This window comes from Tursiops truncatus, chromosome 4 (genome assembly GCF_011762595.2).
Source record: "Tursiops truncatus isolate mTurTru1 chromosome 4, mTurTru1.mat.Y, whole genome shotgun sequence".
NCBI lineage: Eukaryota > Metazoa > Chordata > Mammalia > Artiodactyla > Delphinidae > Tursiops > Tursiops truncatus.
Window position 1 is genome coordinate 32,713,316 of NC_047037.1, and position 15,031 is coordinate 32,728,346.

Sequence of the window (15,031 nt, forward strand, 5' to 3'; positions counted from 1 at the left end):
CTTTTCAACAGTCAGGTTTTAGAACATGCCTGTGGGCATGGTTTGAGGCAAACAGCATAAGAAAGTTAATTCCTTGAACCTAACAATCTTGTGTGTGTGCTTAGTGGGAAAATGTGTGTCTGTGTGTATATCTGTGTGTCTCAGTATTTGTGCGTGTCTGTGTGCGTGACTATATGTGTGTATCTGTGATCTGAGACTGTGTGTGTATCCGTGTGTCTGTCTGTCTGTATTTCTGTATCTGTGTGCATCTGTGTGTGTATCTGTGTGTGTGTGTGTGTGTGTGTATCTGTGTGTGTTGAGGGGGAGTGGATGGGTGATTGTGTGGAGGAGAGGAACTCAGCCAAAGGGCTTTCTACAATCCCGTTGATTCTGACCGAAGCGTTTAGAAACAGACTAAGAAAGTAGGGGTCTTACCGGAAGAGCAGAGAGCAGCCAAATCAGAGGGGGCTTCATGTTCAAGCTCGAGGCTCCCAGCTTTTGGGGGGGTCAGTAAGGGACTGGCCTGGCTTCTTGAGCAGAGCCAGGCCCGGGTGCACAGTCTCGTGAAGACGAACCCTCTGGAAGAGGTGCCTGGTAGACACTTGAGTTGAGGGACAGTGTATCCCGAAGTCGGATGGCTGGGCGGCTGTCACAGACAGGCCTGAGCGGCTGGGGGAGAAGAGGACCCCGGCAGTGCTGCAAAGGAAGAAAAGGCAGGATTTGGCAGCACCGCAGACCACAAGGCGGCTGCCTATCAGAAGCCTGAGGGGTGTGAGAAAAGAACCAGGCCTGGTGGAGGGGAAGGTGAGCCCATCTGGATGCCTGGAGTGTGCAGCCAGCTTCCAGGAGACAGGAGCCTTCACGCTGGACCCAGTCTCGCTGGGGTTCAGAGGGTGAGGAGAAGGGGAGACCAGGGCTGGGTGTAACAAGCCAGTGGCAGGAGGAGGGCTTGGCTGGCAGGGAAGACGTTGGGCATCCAGCCCGGTGAAGTAGCGGCTTCCCTGGCCCACCCACGGCCAGGGCTGAGCAGATGCAGTCAGCCACCCTTAATGCCCCCCATCAGTTTGCCCTGGGCCCCTTTGGTTTGAGGCGTGGGTAAGGATGTGTTACAAATGGGCTGTGTGATAACCTTCAGATGCTCTAACACGAAGTCCACAGAGTTGTTTTAGGGGCCATTTCCGGGCCGAGGGGCTGAGGCCCAGGCTGCAGAGGCCCTGTTCTCCTCAGCTAGAACAGCTTCTTTTTTTTTAATATTAGGGAAAATAATTTTTTTCAAAGGAAAGCCACAGCTGAAGGAAAGTTTGGGAACCAAGGTCTTAAGCCAGCATCAGCCGTAACAGCTGTAGAGGCCCAGCTTCCTTCCTAGAAGCCAGCCCAGGCCCTGGGGGGAGCACAGGAAGGGCCACTCCAGGTGGATGGGATGGGACACCCCCCAATCCTTCCTCCCTGGGTCCCTTCGAGGCCCTCTCCCGTCCCTCTCCCAGACCTTTTCAAGTCAGCCTCAGTTGGCTTAGCTGATATGATCTGACATTTACAATCATTTCATGCAAAATCATGGGGAAACAAAAAGGGAATGAAATCTAGGAAGCATAAGGATAAAGCTTTGTTTCCAGGTGCTGGTTTCAGAATGTCCTAGAACCACGTCTTTCCCGATCAGACTAGGCTGCCTCCTCACCCACCTTCACATCCCCTTTCTCTGTGTGTCATAAACCATTCTTACTCTTGGCCACACAGGAGGGGTCTCTGGGCAATCGTGTCCTCTTCTTGAAAAAACCTACCATTTACACCAGCTATGTGTCAGACACCATTCTAGGTGCTGGGGAGACAGGAATGAACAGACAGACAAAAATCTCTGCTCATATATATCATTCTACTGATAAATATGACATTTATTTATAGAAATAAATAAAACATGGTGGATCAGATTAGAGTAAATGCTATGAAGAAAAATAAAATCGTGGAGGGGCACGGTGGTTACATTTTAAATAACTTTATTCTTTGAATTATATTTAAATTATAAATATATTTTAATATATTATAATTTATTTCTGTTAATTATTACAAATATAAGTTATATTTAAAATAACTCCTTTTTAATTAAGATATCATGGATATTTAACTTTATATTAGCTGTCCAGGTGTACGACATAATGGTTCGAGATAAGTATATATTGCAAAACGATCACCACAGTGTCTAGCTAACAACCAGTACCTCACATGGTTCAAGTTTTTTTCTTGTGATGAGAACTTGCAAGATCTATTCTCTTAGCAACTTTCAAATATACAGCACAGGGTTATTAACTATAGTCGCCATGCTGTATGTGACATCCCAGGACCTGTTTATTTTATAACTGGAAGTGTGTACTTTTGACGCCCTTCACCCATTTCACCCACCCGACCCCCTTCTTTTTCAGAGAAGGCCTTAATGAGAAGGTTCGACCTGAGCAGAGATCTAAAGTAGGGCTCGTTGAGAAGGGAGCCCCCCGCAGACATGTAAGATGAGGGAGCAGCAAGAGACAGAGTGGCTGGGGTGGAGGAAGTGGGGGGACAGAAGGAGAGCAGGTCGGAGCAGTGAAGGGGAAGGGGACAGGCTCCTCAGGGCTTCAGAGGCTCTGGGACTGACTTTGTTTTTGTTCCCGTATCGGATTTGGGCAGAGGGAACACGGTCTGACATTTCAGCAGGACCACTCTGGCCGCTAGGAGGAGAATAGAGGGCTCTGAGGCAAGAGTGGCGGTGGGTAGAAGGCAAAGCTCAGAAGGGTGCCATGGTGGCTGAGACCAGGTGGTAGTGGTGGAGGTGGTGAGAAGTGGTTGGCTTCCATTGAGGGCCCGGCCAATGGGATTTGCTGGTGGTTGGATGTCGGTGTGAAAGGGCAGTCGAGGATGATGCGCAGACGTTTTGCTTGAGCCACTCATAGGATGAGGTGCCATCTACTGAGAGGAGGAGGACTGGGGAGGGGGGCACCGGGTTTTGGGTGGAAGGTGAGGAATGAGCTCTGGGATGCGCCGGGCCTGTGGGAATCGGAAGCGCATACAGAACAAGGAAAGCCGTAGGACTGGCTGAGCTCCCAAGACAAGAGCAGAGGTATGGGGACTGAGCTCTGAGAGTTGAGAGATCAGGGAGGCAAAGAGGGACCAGCCAAGAAGACTGAGAAGGAGCAACCAGGGGCAGCAAACTAGGAGAACATGGTGTCATGGAAACTTAGAGAAAGGAGTGTTTCAGGAAGGCAGAAACAGTCAACTGAATCAAATGGTGCTGAGAGATCAAGTGAGAAGAGAACTGAGAATTGGCCAGCGGACTTGGCAATGAGGAGGTCATTGACAATCTTGGCAAGAGCCACATACCAAGACTCTGGTCCCTATTTCCCGAGACAGGGACACCTGCTTTAACGGCCGGAAGGAGACTGTGGTGTGGACAGGGTAGGGGTTATGAGTGCTGACATCCAGGGCTCCTCTGGTTCAGGTGGACTCACCTTCTGGGGCAGAGGACCATCTCTTTGGATGGAGTCGAGGTCAGAAGATCTGCCAGCACCCCTTTTACCATTTAAGACCCTGCTCCCCAAGCTGGGGCCTTCGGTTCCCCTCTTTGGCTCTGGGTGTGGCTCAGAGAGCACGCTTTCCAGGGAGCACCAGGAACATGAGTTACTGGTGTTTCACCCGGGAAGGGACTTAGGGCGCTTTAGTCCTCATCCCTCATTCACAGAGGTGGAAGCCAACCCAGGGAGGGCCAGAGCCGATTAGGAGCAGAGCTGCTGGGGCAGAAACTCACTTCTCCTAGGGGCAGTAGACCACTGTAGTTAAGGCGGGGCCCTTTAAACTCAGGCAGTCCTTGTTTGAGCCGCCTCCTGACCTCATGGACATGGCAAGTTACTTACTATTCTGAGCCCCAATTGTGTCGTCTGCAAACATGCGACTTGTTGCATGATGAAATGAGATAGTGAAGGCTGCTTGGTGGTTATTCTGACTATGAACTCAGAGTCCTTAGGGAGTTTAGTTAGGGAACACGTACTGTTCCTAGGAGCCAGCCAGAATAGGAAGCTTTCTTGAATTTGGCCCCCAAAGCTTTGGTCCTAATGGTTGAGCTTCCCATGGTCTCTAGATACTTCTCTTGGTCTGGTCTAGAAGGCTGAGGCTGGGAAGGGTTTCTGACAACAGGGGAAAGCTGAAACTGCATGCTTGGCCCTCCCGGCAAAGCTGGCACCACTGCTCTGCCTGGGCCCTTGGGCGACACCAGGCAGCTTCTTGCCTCTCTGCTGTGACGGTCAGGTCCACTCTGTGGGTGGGTGAGGACAGAGCCTCTGGTCTCACTCGGCTCCTCTGCTCTCTCTGCAGATCAGCAACGCCATCCTCATCATCTTTGTCAGCTACTTTGGCAGCCGGGTGCACCGTCCGCGTCTGATCGGCATGGGGGGTCTCCTCCTGGCTTCGGGGGCCTTTGTCCTCACCCTCCCACACTTCCTCTCAGAACCTTACCAATACACCGTGACCAGCATGGGTAAGTGGCCTCCCACTCTTGCTTCAAGGGGATGAGGGTACATGATTCTGTAGGTTCTGACTTTCAGATACGCTCTGGGGAGAAAAGCTGAAGAAACTTTCTGGTGGGAGAGGACAGCATAGCCCAGAGTGGTATCCATTGCCCCAGAAGCACCCCAACCAACTTTGTGAGACACCCGCTCAATCCTCCTGTGCTTTTGGTGGGATCCTGGGATGTTTGGATGCCCAGCATCGTCTCCCATCTTCCATGTTATTGTTGACTATATTTTAGCTCTGCCTGTCTTTACCCTCCTCCCAGTGGTCATTATTAATACAGTTGTTATTTATAAATAGTTCAGTACTTATTTATATTTACCCACAAGTTTACTGGTTTCTTTGCTCGCCGTTGCTTCTTGCATTTCACCCACCCTTGTTGATTTAACTTCCTTTTTCCTGAAGTACATCCTTTAGCATTATTTTCAAATAGTTTTTCAAATCTATCTGCCCTATTTTCATGGTTTCTTGGTATTTCCTTATGATTTCTATTTTCATTTTAGTTTCTTCAACTATTTTAAATGTATTTATTTTATAGTCCTTTTTGGATTGTTTTATTAGCGCAAATTTTGAGATTGCTAATCCTCCCACATTCTGTGTCTGCCTGCTCTTGTTTATGGTGGAGTGTTTCCTTTATGTTCTGTAATGTTTGATGGTGTGGTCATTGGCAGTGGGATTTTTTTTCCCCCTGTGGAAATTTTGTGTGGTCTGGGTAGGAAATAGCCCCAAGGGTGGTTTTGTATTTGCATTTACTTGGCACCCTGGGAACGTCACTGCTTTGGAGCCAATTTTATGATAATGTATTGGCGTGGGATCAATTTGTACTTGTTTTAAGGGATATGGTATGTGGCAGTGGTTTTGTGAGGAGCAGCAAGTGAGAGGCCCAGCCCCTAAATGCTTATTGTCGGTCTGCTGTATTGGAGTTGAAGATGTCTGAGGATAGCCGGGCCACCCGGGGATGCGCGGAGGGGTAGCTGATTCCTGTTCGCTTAAATACCAGGCTTGTTTTTAGTCATATATGCAGATCAGATCCAAGAGGGAGTCACTTAGAATGCCAAACAGGAATGCTTTATAGGCTGTGAGACCTACAGTGGGGAGGTGGGTAGCTGGAATGGAAAAAGAATGGAGGAACAGTGATGTGTAATGATGAAATGTTTGTTGGGTTGGGAATCTTTTCCCCACCTCCCTTGTAATCACCAGTAGACTGATCATTGATGATTACCATAAATTCACTGTGGCCTTGGATCTATTTGGACTCTTTAAGCCTGAGTCTTGCTTCAAATAGGCCCAGGAGGAAGACAGACCCAAGCTTAGGGGTCTAAGCTCTTTCTCCCCCTCGGTCTAGACAAGGGGTCTGAGGCCAGCTCTGAAGGAGAGTCAGGGGTTGCTGGCCACCTCAGAAAGCCATGTGCCAAGCCTGCTCCAGACACATGGTCCCTGCCCTTCCCCGTCAGCATGAAGACTGGGCTAATGAAATCAGCAAGGGAACCTGGGGTGCTGGGGCCAGGCTTCGGGGAGGGCATGCTGCTAGGCGCCACACACCATGGCCTGCTTAGCCTGGGGGCTGGCTCCCCCAGCCTGGGCCAATACCAAGGGCATTTGCATCACGCAGAGCAGCCACCACAGAGCGTGGCTGGAGACCTGCGGGCCTCTGAAAGCAATCACTCTGCTCCTTGTTAGGGATGGGCGGGCGTCTTGGGTCCTTTCCACCACCATCCTCCCTGCTCTGAGGCACACTCTCTGCCTCAGTGCTCTTAGCCCACCTCCACTGAGAGAGGGAAGAAGGGGACTGTGAGAGGGACCACAGCGCGCCTGCCAGCCTGCAGGGAGGAATCGCTGTCCAGGAACGTGAGCTTTGTTGTTTTTTGTTTGTGTAAATTCTATTTGCAACAATAGGACACAGTCTCCTTTACGCTGGCTGGGATCAGAGCAGCAGCTGCAAGTGCTCAGGGCTGGGCTACCTTCAGGGCATCTTCCCAGTGCCAGGGGGTTGGGATAAGGAGGACTTTGGCCCAGGAGCCACATCCTTGGGATCTAGCTGGAGCTGTGGGTGCCCGTACAGCGGGGGCATGTGCTATGCTAATATGTGCAAACAAAAATACTCATAAAATCTCACTTCGTGGGAAAAGTTTGAAATACGACTCTTACTTCAAATGTATTCCTATGGGAACTTCAGTTTTAAATTATGCAGGGCCATCAGGCACACACAAATCTCATTAAACGCGCCACCCTGAATCATGTCATGAATCTGGACGGTCCGGGGTCTGAAGCTGGACTTTGAAACCCCCTAACAGCATGGCCTTGGGCCACTTCCTCCGCAGCTGAGTCTCAGTTCCTACCTGTATAAAATGGACCCTCCCCCGCAGGGCTGCGAAGGCCGAAGGATGCATGCTCTGAATTTAGCCAAGGGGCTGGCACATGCGGTAACCATTAAGCGGCGGCTTTTATAACAAGCGGTGCTGGGAACAATACGTGTAATATGCTGGATACCTAGGGTCCCAAATGAGGAAGCGCCTGCTTCCTCTGGAGAGTCTGACAGCTCACAGCCAACGGGCTGGGCGTCCTGCGGGCATCTGAAGGCAGCTTCTCCCTGGTCCTCACTGTACGGCTGTCCTCTGCTCTAGCCGGAGCGGGGCCCCTTCCTTGGTGTAGTCCTTGCTGCACCTTTACGTGTGAGGCATAGGATTTCTCTTGGTTGAAGCGTAGGCTGCTGTTCTGCTCTATTCCCAGACCCTTCAGTGGGAGTCACCTGGTATGCTGGATAGAGAGAGCATAGACATTCAGATCCCAGCTCAGCCATTTAGGTGCTAAGTCTGCTTAGGCAAGCTGCTGTTCATCTTTCTGAACCTCAGTTTCTTCATCTGTAAAGTGGGAACAATAACACCTCCACTTTCAGTGTGTTCCGAGGGCAAAATTAAAACTACATAGTATAGGTAAAGTGCTTCGCCCGTGTTAGCTGTTCAGCACATTTCTCTTTGCCTGCCCTTGATGTGGTATTTGAAATCTCTTCCTCATGAGCAATGACCCCCAGACCTATTATCATGTGTTGATGGCTGACTCTTTCCCCTTGGAGCAAAGCTGCTCCAGAAATGAATGTGGGAAATGAAAAGTAACTCTGTATTTCAGGGAAAAAAATTAAAGAGGAGCTGAATACTGTGGGAATCACAGAGACCTTTAACAACTCATGGCTAATTTTAAAAAGGCCATGCAGACATTTATGAATGTTTAGATTTTCTAAATGTCAGTGGGGTCCGGAAATACGCCTGGCGCCTTTCGAGAAAAGCCTAGCCACCAAGCCAGAGCCTCTAAGACCACTTCTGGAAGGCTCAGAGAGGTTTGGATAGGGGGGAAACAGGCCAACCCGAGACCAGTTCTCCCGGGAGACAAGAGCAGGGGCTTCGGAAACAAGTGTCTGGTAGGAGTAGGTGTAACCTGTGAGAGGTCCTGAGCCAAGTCCAGAGGGAAGTCAGCCCCACCCAGACGATGGATGCACACAGGAGGGGCTTCCTGTGGGAGGAGCAGGGCAGGGGGGAGTCTGATGTATTTTTGGAGCAGTCAAAAAAAGAAAGGGAAGAGTGGCTTTCCAGTCCTCTGCTCATGAAGTTGCCAGTCCCTCACGCACTTCCGTTCATCAGAGGCGTCCCTGGGCAGGAGGGTGGTGGGCAGGCCTGGGGACGGGAGCCTCGGGCTCCTGAGTGACAGCGCCCCTTCCTCGGTGGAGGACACGCCGGCCTGGAGCAGAACCCCAGTGCCACGCAGGGTCCTTCCACTGGGGGAGCTGCTCAGGGGCCCTGAGCTCAGGGCAGTTCAGCAGGGAGCACCCAGCCGTGGTGCCAGAGGGACCTGCTGGGAACTGTGGGGGAAGGGAGTGTGTCTGCAGGGGAAGCGTGAGTGTGTGTGAGGGAGGCGTTCCTCTGTGAGGAGGTGGCCAGCAGTGGAGGGGGGGGTGGAAGGTGTGGGGTCTGCGTGGGTATGGAGGCGGGGACGGACGAGGGGGCAGCAGGGCCGCTGTTAGGGTGGAGGTGCCTAGGGAGGCGGGGGGAGCATGGGTGTGCTGGGGGCGGACAGTGGGTGGACGGTCGAGCGGGAGGTGCATGGCCCTGCCAGCTGGATCTGTTTAACCTGAAAAGGGGGGGAAAGCAGCAGGGGGGGCGAGTCACAAAACACATGGGTATTATCAAGTCAACTGAGAGGGAAACAGCCCTGAATGGATGAGCACAGCTAAGCTAACGAGACCTGATGTGGGACACATTTTCAACACACAGTATAGGAAAGAAGAGAAACGCGTGTGGAGAAATGACAGCAGACACCAGGCTGCTGTGTTGCGTGTCAGGGGAAGGCCGGGGAAGGAGCTGGGGCCGCGGAGAACGGGCATCTCCAAGGCATGGCCCCAGCAGCTGACCTGAGAGCGTTTGCCTGTCAGGCTCTCTTAACGTTTGTCTTGTGGGAGAGTCACGACCCACCCTGGCTGGCCTGGAGGCGGGATCCCTTGTTCTGGGTCTCCAGCCCTGGCCCCAGGAGAGACCTGGGGGTGACTCCCCCTCCCCTGGAGGCTTGTTCCTCACTTCCCTTGCTCAGGGGTGAGGCTGGGAGCTGCAGGCCTGCTCCATGTCTGGTGAGGAGAGGAGGGACGCCTAGGGGCCAGGCTGGGTCCTGCGTCCTGCTCCTCTGGGGAGAGCGGCGTCCCAGGGACCCCTGGTGGACTGTGTGTCTTGGGCCCACCAAGGCAGCAGGGAGGGTCTCCTGGGGAGAGTCATCAGCCAGGGTGGAAAAGGAAGGCTGGTTACTATTCCAGTGGCTATGGTTGCCCCAGAAAAACAGTCGGGGTCGGGGATAGCCCCACAGAAGCAGGGTGCCAGCCCCTGTCCCCTGGGGCACTGTGGTTTGAAGAAACCATTGATGCCTCCTGCCTGAGGCCTTGGGCCCCCAAGGACCCCCAGAGGACACAGGGAGCAGCTTCTGCTCTTCTTGCCACACTCGAGGCTGCTGTGCCCAGACACCTCCTGTGGCCCAAAGGCTTGACTAGGGAACCAGCAGGCACATTCGGGCAGCGAGCGACCCACACCATGAGGCAGGAAACCAGCAGAAGCAGTTTCTTTCTCTCAGGAACAAAAGGACTTTTGAGGATTCAGAGCTTGGATTGGCCACCGTCACGGGATGTGAGGCTCAGAGATCTAAAGGGGGAGACGGCAAAGATAAGTCAGGTATTTGGAGGCGGGGAGGTCATGGAAGTGGAGCCCCGTGTTGGGATTCGTGGCCCTGTAGAAGAGGCCAGAGAGCTGTCTGCACCCGTGAGGGTGCAGCGGGAAGTCAGCAGTCTGGCTCTCACCAGAGCCCCACCAGGCTGGCACCCCGATTTTGGACTTCCTGCCTCCAGAACTGTGAGAAATAATTCCGCTGTGTGTGAGCCTCCCAGGCTATGATTCTTTGGTACAGCAGCCGCAGCTGACTCCAGAAGATTCAGTCCCTTTGGCTGGAGCCCCTCCTCGTAGCCTGGGATCTCATTTTGAATTTTCAGCCTTTGGACTGTCTTATTTGCCATTGCCACCGGCTTCACACCATTCATCATGTCCTTCACAAATCTGTCAGCTGCTCTCAGCTGTCCCCAGGTCCGGGACAGCGGTGCTGCGTGGTGTCTCCCAGGTCACACTGGCCCATCCACGCCTGCATTGGGCACGCCTTGAGCAGTTCTCCCTCGAGGACTCAGCCGCGTGTCCACCTCTGGTCTGGATATCTGTCAGGATATCATGACAGGCTTTGTCAGAAGGCTTCCTCCACTCAAGTAACACCGTGTTCTGGCTTCCTGCCAGTCTGGGAGCCCCATTAACAAAGGAAATGAGCTTGGCTTGGCAGGACTGACTCTTGATGAACTCATGTTGGCTCAGCTAATCCCCTTTTTTTTATTTCCCCCTTCAAATTGCTCCTCATTAGCCTGTTAATAAATCTGTGAACAATAAGTTCTGCTTCACTCCCAACTGGGGGGTGCACATTCTGTTTGAATAGTAAAATTAAATGGCTCTGAGCTGCCATCCTGTTGCCTCGGGTGTGTCTTGCTTCCCTCCTATCCACTAAGAAACAGTGTTGATGATGAGCTGAGCTCGGTGATGCCTCTTTCCGAGGCCTGGTGGCAGTTCCTCAGGGGCGGGCGTGTGTGCGGGGAGGGGGGTAGGGTGGGGCTGAGGCAAGCCCCTTGCCAGCAGCGTGGTGCCCAGCCTGTCACACAGCGCACAGTGGACCTGCCCTCTCATGCCCAGCTCACTCGCCACATGGCCTCCTCAATACAAGTAGGCATTTCCCCAAGGCCCCTCTAGTGCCAGGGTGGCGGTGCGGAAGGGGCGTCCAGCCTCAGTCTCAGTCTCGGAAAGTCAGTCTTGAGATCAGAGCAGGGGATCCCTCTTCTTCCACTCACCTAAGCTCACTCTTTTCCTGCATGGATGTGAATCCTTGCAAGCAACCCACTTGCCCTCAACCCCTCTATTACATCCATCCGTTGCTAGTGACCAGCGCTGATCTTACTTATCTCTCAGTTTCTGGATCCAGTCCCCAAGTCCTTAAAAACCTGGGCCATAATGCCTGTCTCCAGGGTTCTGCCATCTCCCTCATCTGTTTAAATCACTATATCCCAGGTTATGACATTGTTATTCATTTTCATCTGAATAAGAATGTTACAAGGTAGGTATGATTATCTGTATCTGTTTTGGAGATGAAGAGACTAAGATTCTGAGAGTTCCCTGACCGGTGAGCAGTGGAACCAAGATTTGAACCCGGTCTGTCTGACTTCAAAATATGAATTCCTTGCACTGCTCCACCAGCTGTCAACCCCCAGCTAGTGCAGAAGGATATGCTCTCCTAGTTTCCCAAAATAAAAGTCAGAATGCACGTGCCCATAGAAATCATTTTCTAAGTGGAGGCTTAGTCTGGTTGGAAGAGAACACATGTTATCACAGGGGCACGATGGACTGACAAGGCTTTGTGAACTCCATGGAGACCCAATCACTTCTGATATGCAAACAGGTCACTTTATAAATGACTTTGAGATCTCAATCATGGGTAAGTTCGGGACAGCCTGTTCCAGGCCTGCCGGTGGGCGTGGCCAGAATTTCGGGAAGAACTGTTGAGTGGCCGAATTTGGGAGGATGAGGAAATAGGTCTTTCAGAGTGGAACATTCTGAATGAGGTTCCGGGAGTTTGCTGATAGCTCGAGGCTTGGCATTTTGGCCACGCTTCCAGAATACTCTCTGGAAACACCGCTGCCTTTCTCTATTGTTCTCTATGGGTCGCTTCTGAGGTTTGGGCCTTGCTAACCTCCTCCTCATTTGGCCCTACTCACTCGCAAACGGTGCCCCCTTCTGAGCAGGGAGGTAATGGGTGGCTCTCAAGGTGCTGCCCTCTTGTTTCCTGGCACAATTCTCCCTTTCCTCTACCAGACAAGAAGCACTACTCAAAGGAAAGCCCACTCGCCACAGCCTTCCTATGTTGCTCAATCCTTCTAGGGTTCTCTCTTGGCCCCAGCGCTGGATCTTTGTGCAGAGACCTCTTATTAGACCCTTGACAGCCCGCTGGCCTCAGCCTGGCCGCACCTGGAACGTGTGTCCTTGAACAATGGAGAGGCCAGGCCTTAGTCTGCCCAGCTTCACCCATCTCCGTGGGTCCCATTCCAAGGAGGTAGCCCTTCCTGCCACCGCGTCCCCACTTTGCAAACCCACGGAGGGGTTCAGAAATAAGAGCTGAAATTCTGCGTATGTAAATTGTGGGATGAGTCAGAGGGTTGACTGGCGTGCATCTGGGCTGGTGGGGGGGTAGCTGGAGGAGGGGAGAGGTCCTGAATTGTTTCTAGTTAGCCCTGTGAAAACTGGCACGGCTAGACCTCTGGTGTCTTGTGGGAAGAAGAATGTGCTCTGACAAACTTGAGCCTTCCAGAAGTGGGCCTCAGGGAAGATGAGAAACAGACTGACAGCCAGTTCAAACATACCCCCCTCCCTCCCTTACCCAGGCCCCTCAAGGCGGAGGCGGGTGGCCCCCGAGTCTGTGGTAGCTGGAAGAAGCAGGCGTTTCTCTGACCATATCACAGGATCTGATGGTGGGCAGGTGGGAGAAGGAGGGTGGTGAGCTTCTCTAAGTCCAAGGAGAGGACTGGGTGCGGGGCCTTTGCTGGAATGCCTGAGGAGCGGGGAGAGGTTGCTCTCTCCTTCACGTGGCCCGAGCTCTTCTGCTCCAGGGAGGAGAGGGGTGGGGTGGGCTGCAGAAAGCTGAGCCCCACAGTTCTGCCAATGGGTCCTGATACAGGTCTTCTCACTCCATCACTGTCTTCTTTTTTTTTTGCGGTACGCGGGCCCCTCACTGTTGTGGCCTCTCCTGTTGCAGAGCACAGGCTCCGGACACGCAGGCTCAGCGGCCATGGCTCACGGGCCCAGCCGCTCCGCGGCACGTGGGATCCTCCCGGACCGGGGCACGAACCCGCGTCCCCTGAATCGGCAGGCGGACTCTCAACCACTGCGCCACCAGGGAAGCCCTGTCTTCTTCTTTTTAAGAGAAGAGCCTAATGTTCTAAACTCTAGAAGACTCTATCTTCACCAGAGTGAGCTGGCCACGGCCATCACCGCAGGGAGGCCCAGGCGTGAGTTCCTGGAAAGCTCAGACCTTGTCTCTGACAAACACGTTCACCACAACACAACACGTCAGGGAGCAGCGGGTCCTCCCCACCGCCGTACCCCGCCTCCAGGACGGAGAGCAAGCCGCTGCTTCCCAGGTGGAGGAACTGATCTTTCCCTTTCGCTTGTGTCACAGCCTGGTCTGGGGTGGATTTGGCCCCACTTAGGGCAGGCATAAGGAAAAGAGAGTTTGTTGGGAGATCTTGAATCAATTTGGAATGTAGAATAGCCCAAGAAGATCTCAGTAGACTTGGATTTAATTTGGGGCCAATTGATTAGCTTTTAAAGTACACATTTTAAAAAATTTATTTATTTTAATTAATTTATTTTTGGCCGCGTTGGGTCTTCGTTGCTGCTCTAGTTGTGGCGAGTGGGGAGCTAGTCTTCATTGTGGGACGTGGGCTTCTCACCGTGGTGGCTTCTCCTGTTGGAGAGCAAGGGCTGTAGGCGTGCAGGCTTCAGCAGTTGTGGCACGTGGGCTCAGTAGTTGTGGCTCGTGGGCTCTAGAGCACAGGCTCAGTAGTTTTGGCACACGGTCTTAGTTGCTCTGCGGCATGTGAGATCTTCCCGGACCAGGGCTCGAACCTGTGTCTCCAGCATTGGCAGGCAGATTCTTAAACACTGTGCCACCAGGGAAGTCCCCAAATACACATTTTTAATAAAGGCAGTTAGTTTCTGACATGTAATCTGACGTTCTACAAGTTAATGATAACAGTTAAAAGATCCCCAGAGAATTTTGCCTCCTGGACACTTCATTAGGTGAAATTTCATGAGGATTTTTGTGGCATTGGTGCACCGTGCAACATGCCATGTAAAGACTTAATAAGCCAGTCAACATTTTTACAATCTTTGATGACCGCTAAATGGCACACAAAAAATAATTTTGCCAGCAACAATGTTCTAATAAATGTGACTTTAGTAAAATAATAAGAATCAGCAAAATCAAGAACTAGAACTCTGAAAAGAAACACTTATTCTCTGGCCCTTTGTTTCTGAGGCTCCTGCTTCCGTACAGCCAGCCTGGCCTTGTGTATCTGACACACCCACTGTGGGCTGAGCATCCCCGTGCTCGCAGCCGTGGAGTAGATCAGCACTCCCTACGTGCCTCTCAGGCAACACGCAGCCTCACCTATTTTACCACCGAAGTAGCTCTTGGCTGGGTCAGTTCTGCTCTTTACACATGGGCCTTAGAAAACTGGTTAATCCCTCCAGTGTGTTAGCTGTACTGCCCCCCCTCCTGATCGTCACCCTCTGGGCTCTCCTTAGGATGTAATCCAGGCCCCTTTGCGGGACACAGCAGCCCTCCAGGAGCAGCTGGGCCTCGCCCTGGTGGTGTTTGCATACTGAGCCCGCTGAACCTCTGAGCTCTCCCCTCCTCAGCACTGCTCTTCTGTCTCTTGCTGATTCTTCTCAGCTCAGAGGCTATTGTCTCTGGGAATCCTTCCCAAACCCTCTCCCCAACAGCACTGGGTTTGGTGCCTCCCCACGTGCTCTCTGGTACGCTGTGGATACCAGGCTGTATTTTTTATTGTGGTAAAATATATATAACATAAAATTTGCTATTTAAACGTGTCCAATTCAGGGCATTAAGTACTTTCACACTGTTGTACAGCCATTGTCACCATCCATCTTCAGAGCTTTTTCATCTTTCCCAATGGAAACTGTGCCCCTTAAACACTAGCTCCCTCTTCCCCCTTCCCCCAGCCCCTGCCTGGCAACCACCATTCTGCTTTCTGTCTCTATGAATTTGTCTATTCTAGGTTCCTCATATAAATGGAATCATGCAATGGTTGTACTTTTGTGTCTGACTTGTTTCTGTTAGCATAATATCTTCAAGGTTCATTCATTTTGTATGTAGCATGTGTATTAAGCCT

The 15,031-nt window shown here is 52.1% G+C and overlaps 1 protein-coding gene across 2 annotated transcripts in view; it reads left to right on the forward strand.

The window, feature by feature from the left end:
* SLCO2A1 (solute carrier organic anion transporter family member 2A1) overlaps nt 1–15,031 on the forward strand; it is a 78,159-nt gene that overhangs the window by 38,285 nt on the left and 24,843 nt on the right. For both annotated transcript variants that reach the window (XM_019934193.3, XM_019934194.3), the window contains exon 3: nt 4,312–4,474. In XM_019934193.3, coding sequence (XP_019789752.1) covers nt 4,312–4,474 — 163 coding nt within the window. The remainder of the gene's footprint in view (nt 1–4,311; nt 4,475–15,031) is intronic.